Source organism: Gymnoscopelus microlampas (assembly GCF_963454915.1).
Source record: "Gymnoscopelus microlampas genome assembly, chromosome: 5".
Classification (NCBI taxonomy): Eukaryota; Metazoa; Chordata; class Actinopteri; order Myctophiformes; family Myctophidae; genus Gymnoscopelus; species Gymnoscopelus microlampas.
Genome location: NC_139942.1, coordinates 28649759 through 28657419, shown reverse-complemented (window position 1 = coordinate 28657419; position 7661 = coordinate 28649759). Strand labels below are relative to the sequence as shown.

Genomic DNA, 7661 nt, shown 5'->3' with positions numbered 1-7661 from the left:
TCGGCTAGCTCCTCATGCATTGAAGGAGGCATGAGCTCAGTTCTGGGCTCTCCCTAGGCTGGCAGAGGGAGAGTAGCGTAGAGAGGATTACATAGGCAATTGGCACTGGGTGAAAAAATGGGTTACAAAATCGGGGGATAAAAACATATTTAAAAAACACAGACATACGTACATTCACTTGAAAAATGTTTTTTAAAGTAGCAAAAATAGCCTACCTATAAGCCAATGCATCGCGATACGTTGTGAGGTTATAGATCGGCTATTCTTGCTACTTATGTGTGACACTCTTACGACGAAGTAGGGCATTCATTTATAAAAGAAAATTAAAAAGTTGAAATATGGAGACACAAGCTTTCTGTTCGACAGCAACTATATGCTACTTACTGCACAATATATTGCTGATGTGAAAGGCAGACACAGACTCTTTAGCGAGATCTTGGATCAGCTCTCCATCTCAGGCTCCACACAGAGCCTTAACTGACCTGGGATCGACTTGCACCAGAGTCCCCCTCCCGTTTCTCCTCTACAGTACAGACTGTCAACTCTACAATATGCCCAATAAAGCATCATGGCTGGGAGGGACAGCCCACAAAATCCAGAGTGTTAATTTAACCCTGTAAGTGTAAAAAAGTTACACTTTCAGGTTCTAGGGTTTGAATTAATACTTCAGATTTGACTGTGTGCTTGCGTTCTCTGCGTGTGTGTACTTCACCTTGCTTTGCGTCCTGGTTTACACCCTGTGTGTGTTCTACTCCCCGGCGCACAGAGAACACGGTGACAATGACGGAGAGATAAACACTGAATCGTACACTGTACACACCCACAACAAGGACACAAACGACCTCATGCAAGCATGTAGGCACATGTGAACACGTGCACAAATACTGTAGAGCACACACACACACACACACACACACACACACACACACACACACACACACACACACACACACACACACACACACACACACACACACACACACACACACACACACACACACACACACAACACACACACACACACACACACACACACACACACACACACACACAGTCTCCTTGAGAGGGTGGTTTTATTTAATTATAGCATTAGTCCCAGTAGACAGCAGAAGGGGTAAACCCCACAGCTCATTACTGGGACCACTCTCAAGGACCGTGAGACCTTGTAGACTCAAATAGCTCCCCGTTTGGTTCACCAAATGGGAGATGTGGTTTGAAACAAATCCAGTGAGTTATGCCACAGCCGAAGATACATGACAGAAACATGAAACATCATACACAAATATATCCATTAGCTAGGGTAGTTTTGATAACAAGGATAGGGTAGTGACATCAGAAACAACAATCAACAATCTAACCCAAGTGTGTGTCGTGCCAGTGTGTGAGTTTTGTTTCATGGGACCCTGACGTTAACGGTGCGTTTTAACAGCGGGCGATTCAGGATAGTATTTTTCCGGAAGTGCATTATATGTCTATGAGAGCCGGCAACTACTGGCGATATAGGGCGAGGTGGGCGGGGGGACAATGTTGATCTGAAAAGATGGATTTTATTTATCTTTTGGACGATGTCGTCCGGCGATCGCCCGAGAGTCGCCTGTCGTTAAAACGTACTGTAAGGCTTTAGACTCCATCACACAACAAGTGTCACTTAATAATTGACGTATTTTCAACTGCAAAAATGTACAAAGGTTTGTGCTACAATGTATAATCAGCCTTAAGGTGACAACAGTACAGTTCTGTGGGTCCAAAGCCCTATGAGTCTGAAGCACTTCTGCTAGATGACGCTTAGTTGTGTCATTACTGACAAATCCTTGGTATCTTTATTCCAGGGGGTAAGTTGTGTACTGTAGTACATGGGAGATGTATGATGGATTCAAATTATGTATATTACATGACTACAACTATATAGAGATACATCATGGACAATGAAACGCCAAACTATTTGTTGATACTTTTATAAAGTTCTTCAAATTTTACAAAATGTTTACTAAAACCAACACTAGTGAAAAGGTTGAAACATAATTTATGTGCAACAATAAAAGTCACCCCACAAACCAACTTCTCTGAAAGGTCACATCTCAATAAAGCTCACCATTATAACAAAATTAGTTAATTATTTCAAACTGCATTGTCTTTGACAGTGTCTTGTAAGAAGCATCAAGTCCTATTGATTTAATGGGGATGGGGATACTGTAAAAAAGGGGGGAAAAAACTGCTCTTTGCTTCCCTTTAGTGGTCAAATATGTAATGACAGCACAAAAAGGTTGCATTCACTGACAAACGGAAGACAAGGCATTTCAATCACGCATTGTGTCAAACACCTCATATTTGCTTGGCCGTATAAATAAGGTAATGTGTATTGACAAAAGAGTTCTTTTTTTTTTTACATACATACCATATCCTTCTCCTGTCTCCTACATTCTTGCCCTCTCCCCTCCCCTCCCATCATTTGTATGTGTATGATACTAACCTGTGTGACTCTCTCAGTGACGTGGTGTGTTCGGTCTATGAGTTTACAGGGCAGGATGTCTATGTCCCCAGGGGGCAGGGCTACATAGGATTCTTCTTTCGGGTCCAGCAGGTTCTGAGTTGACTGAAGCACCTACACAGCAATCATAACGGTCTGATATTTAACCATTTAAGCCCTATATACTTTGTGGTCAACAGAATGGCTACGGAATGGTGAGTCTGGCAGCCAGCAGCAACTGCTGTGTTTTCAGCCAACTCCCTCACCATACTATTGGGAAATTCTATTTTGTTCACAGGGGCAATTGTTTGGGTAACAGTGTCTGACCTCAATACCATTAAGTTACAGGCATTGCCCTATCTTTACAAATAGAAGCTAGATATTTGTTGCAAACATCATAAACCGTGGGCAAAGATTGAAAACATATGCATCACTATGACAACCCAAAATCAGGTTGGATAATGCCCAGTTGATAATCTATAATATTTACTGTTTGTTATCTGGAGAAAGTATTTGACTGATTATATATAGAAAGAGAGAATGTATGCACCTGTGCATTTACAACTCTTTGATAGTATGTGTGTGTGTGTGTGTGTGTGTGTGTGTGTGTGTGTGTGTGTGTGTGTGTGTGTGTGTGTGTGTGTGTGTGTGTGTGTGTGTGTGTGTGTGTGTGTGTGTGTGCGCGCGCGTGTGCGTGTGCGCGTGTGCGCGTGTGTGTGCACGTGTGCACGTGTGCATGTGTGTGTGTGTTACCTGGCTAAAGGTCCGACAGCGTAGTAGATCAGTAGTTGACCCTACTGGTAAACTGTTCTGTCTACTGCTTGATAAACCACCTGGAGAACAGAAGAGAGGAAGGTGAATAGAGGAGAGCAAATAAGAGAGACAAAAAGTGACTTGATTCATTATCTAAATAAATAATTTAACACTTTTTGCGATAACTTTGTCCCCACCCATTTGTAGTCTCCCCAAAGCAATTCTCTCTCTGTGTCTCTTTTGCCAAATGCCAAATATTTTACAATTCTCCTATTATATTAGTAAAAATTGCTTCACAACAATGTTTGTGTACATTAACTAAGAAATTAGCAACAAAAAACAAATGTTTACATGCGTGGATTACATATATAGATTATTAAGAAGTTCCATATTCTCTTCACCATAGATTTCTTAGCTGTTGACATTCATTTGGCGTGACACAATTTTAAATTTAAGCTACATGATTCGATATTAAGTAAATGTGATGGGAGGTACATGGTCCTCCTGATAGGTCAGAAGTCCAGTCTGTTAGATATCCTTGCACATTGTAATCAGAGTAATGTCAACTCGAATGAAAAACAGAAAAAATACCAAAATCTAGGTGCTGTGTATAATGGTTAACCTGTTAAAACCGGGAAAGCATGGCATTTTATATTTTAGCTATCCCCCCAGGGGTCCTTGGGGGGATACCAGGGGGTCCCCAGCTAAATTAGTTATTTAATTCAATCTTTATTTCAGACTCAGGGTCCATGTAACAAAACAGAATGACAAACACACAGATTAAGTTAATAAAGCATCACAATTATTTTAACCCCTTTATCCATATGTTTTACTTTGGCTATTCAAAAACAGCAGATCTACAAGCTCATAGTGCCGCGCTACGAGCTTGTAGATCTGCTATTTTTGAAAAATCTTGAAAATGTGTGCAAATCTTTACAACATTTTTCACACAAATCTTTGCTTCTGGGGGTCCCTGGCACAACATATTTTCAGGCGGGGGTCTGCGGCCACATACATATCAATTTGGGGGTCCTTAGCACGAAAACGTTTGAGAACCACTGCTGTATAGTCATTCCATCTCCTCCCTCTGAGCCTCTCACCAGTACAGCTGTGTCTGGTGTGAAGTCTCCTCTGTCCACTCTTGATGTCATCCACTGAGGAGGCGTGTCTTACATCCCCAAAGCTGTCACAGGACCTGTCAGGGGCGGCACTACCATGTATTGGACAATCATGATTTTCTTCCTCCTTCTCTTTAACTCCTCTTCGGTATAGAAGGAGAAAAAAAGATGTGTAAGAAGAAGTTGAATTCAATAGACTCATTATATATATCTTTTTTTTTTTTAAGTAAAGGGTAAATATGTGAATTCCTTGGTAAACCACAACTTATATTATATGAAAACATTACACATAAACCTTTTACAAAATTTTAATTATATGGCTAAAAAAGCAATATATGCAATGTGCACAATTAGCGCACTGATCAGATTTGGGAGTCGCAAGAACCTGAGTTCAAATTAGAGTTCCGATACCGATACCAGTGTCGGAAAAGCTGCCGATACTGCCTAAAATGTAGCCTTTTTAACTTTTTATTCTCTGTATTTTCTTATTAAAGTTGTTTTGTTTTGATTGTGTTCTACTTAGTTTAGCTTTGTAAAGCGACTTTGAGTACTCAGAAAAGCGCTATATAAATTCCAGGTATTATTATTATTATTATTAAAATGCTGGTATTGGTATCGGCGAGTACTGTATGTATGGCAGTCTATGCCATTCCGATTTATAATTTATCACATGGTATTTCATGTACAGTAATATTTTGAGTTTCAGTTGATGTTGCACAACTGTTATACTCTTACTGTACTATTTGCATTATTAGTTTACTAACTTGTAGCTGCACAATTATAACTTTGAGAAGCACTGCCCTAGATTATTTTCAAATTACACACTGGTATCGGATCGGTACTCGGTATCGACCGATACGGAAGTTATGGGTATCGGAATCTGTATCGGGAAAGAAAAACTGGTATTGGTACATCTCTAAATGGTACATCTCTAAATCTGGTTCCTGTCTCATTACACTATCATTTATAATAAAATGCTGAAAACCTCAAAAGCAATAGCACTGTCTAGCATAAAACTAAATTAAGTATAAAGTATAGCAGTTAGAAGTTAGCTAGAAAGGCAATGGTCAGGAACAACTCTTGAGTGTGTCCAGCAAACCAAACATTGACTTATTTTGGGACGGGAAGTGGGAAATCTATTGCTTTTGAGTTTTTAATCTTTATTAAGACCGACAAGAAAGCTGAGAGGGAGAAACAGAAAAACAACAAGGACAGAATTTGCACATTCTGTTGGCTAGCTTGGGGTACAGAGCTAATGCATCTTATTGATCAAACTCAACCACAGTCACCCTCAACCTAAATGTAAACCCATTTTGTATCTTTAAAGCTTTTCTTTCTTATTTTAGCCAAGGGTGTTACCCTTTAAAGTTTAAAGGCTAAAAAAAACTAAAGAAAAGAGAAGGTGAAATGGTTGGAAAGTGGTTTGGAAAGTGTATATTAATGTGTAAGAATACCACATTCTACTATATTATGAAGTTGATACTTTCTAATATTTTCTACCAAGATAATGCTAAGATCATGTTTGAATAATCCTACCTGGGTGAGAAGGAGAGGGGGAGGGCGACGGTTGGGGGAGCAGAGGCCGGAGGCGGAGGCAAGTCCCTCCCCAATCGCCTGCCCATTTCCCCTCTTTCTCCTCTTGTATCCACCACCAGGCCCGTGCCGGTGGTTCCGACAGTATGTCTCCCTCCCTTGGTCACCAGCCCTTCCCTTTCGTTTCCTTCCTCTCCTCCCATCCCTCCCGCCTCCCCATCCACCTCCTCGTCTTCGCCCCACAACAGCAAGCTGGCCCCGGCTGCCTCCATGCGCTGTTTATCAGGGAGGGAGAGGAGTTTGTCCAGGGCCACCGACTCGTGTCCCAAGGGTGGCAGGGCGGCATGGGGAGACCCCCGCTCGGAGTCCTCGGCTTCTGCCCCGGAGCTCAAGGAGCACAGCAGGAGACGCAGGCGCTTCCGGCGAGCTGCACAACACACACACACACACACACACACACACACACAAAGGTTTAGTGTCACTTTGTTTTGTTCAGGAAACAGACATAGAAATAGTCCAGAGTCAATCAGATATTGCATTACTTCTATTCACCGGACCTGACTGTCACACAATTCCGGTGAGCTCTGTGTACTGCCAGTGTCCTGTTTGGTGGGGGGGGGGGGGGGGGGGGATTTGTGGGAGGTGGAATATTATTGTCACTAATTTACATCCCTGCCTCCACCCACATTCTCAGTAGGAGAGATGGATTGACTGCAATACTGTACATACTGTATATCCCACTGAAAAGTAGTGTCAAGTGGTAACATTCAAAATCCTAGGTGTCAAAAGCCTTTGAACACAGTGAGCGAAACTTTGAAATTTGAAGGCCCACATTAGAAATGTTACAAAATTACCTTTTTTTAAATAATTTATGGAATGTTGCTAGAGTTTGACCGTTTCTCTCTCAGGCTGATATAGAAATTGAATGGATGGTCTTATTAGTAGCACACTTGATTATGGTAATGCTCTACCAAAAAGGGCAGTCGTCTGTTATAATTGCGAAGAACACACCAGCACATTATGCTGACAAAGACGAGAAAGAGAAGACACATTAGAACCATTTTGAAGTCTCTGCATTGGTTACCTGTTCGTACCTAGAATAGATGTTAAGATCCTTTCATTGCTTTTACCTAGGTTCTTTTCTTGAAAATGTTCCTTTTTTTACATCTTCTTTTTTTCTGCAACGTGCATTGAGTTTCACTTGCTGTATGAATTGTGAAAATAAATAAAGTATGATTGATAGATTTTCTATGGTGGGTCTACAAGGCCCCACTTACACAGGATACACATTTACACTATGTCCTGAGCAACCGGATTGTTATCGGATAGCACACAAACGCATAAACATCAGTTCATGCACCTGAACATCCGATCACCCATACCACTTCCGAAGGTTATCAGAGAAGCACAATGTGTCTTTGAAATGCATTTTTAAAAAAGTACTAAAATAAACTTCAGCACAGATGCCATTGCCAACTAGAAGGTTGTAGGAAGAACATTGTTCTGTTTTGGAAAATGAGGAAAAGGGGGCAGTGTAAACAGAAAGCATTCTTGGCCTTGGATATCATATCCAGCGTTATTCTTACTAAGCACATGGAACATTTATTCATTAACCTTTTATGTTCGAACGTATCAAATGTTGCTGTGCTCGAACGTACATGTCATCTGCATTATTAACACAAATAGCCTAGCTGAAATAACAGTAAACAGGGACTGTTGTGATAACGTATGATAATGTTGTTGGGACCTGGTTGTGATAACGATTCAAACTCAGGTCGTAAATGTCCGGG

General features: G+C 41.1%; 1 protein-coding gene across 1 annotated transcript in view; it reads right to left on the bottom strand.

The window, feature by feature from the left end:
* The window catches only part of LOC311045021 (voltage-gated inwardly rectifying potassium channel KCNH2-like), a gene marked incomplete at both ends in the record, with an annotated part of 87581 nt that overhangs the window by 42736 nt on the left and 37184 nt on the right, over positions 1-7661 (bottom strand). The window contains 4 exons of the mRNA XM_084056832.1: positions 2471-2602; positions 3221-3300; positions 4321-4481; positions 5875-6298. Coding sequence (XP_083912958.1) covers positions 2471-2602; positions 3221-3300; positions 4321-4481; positions 5875-6298 — 797 coding nt within the window. The remainder of the gene's footprint in view (positions 1-2470; positions 2603-3220; positions 3301-4320; positions 4482-5874; positions 6299-7661) is intronic.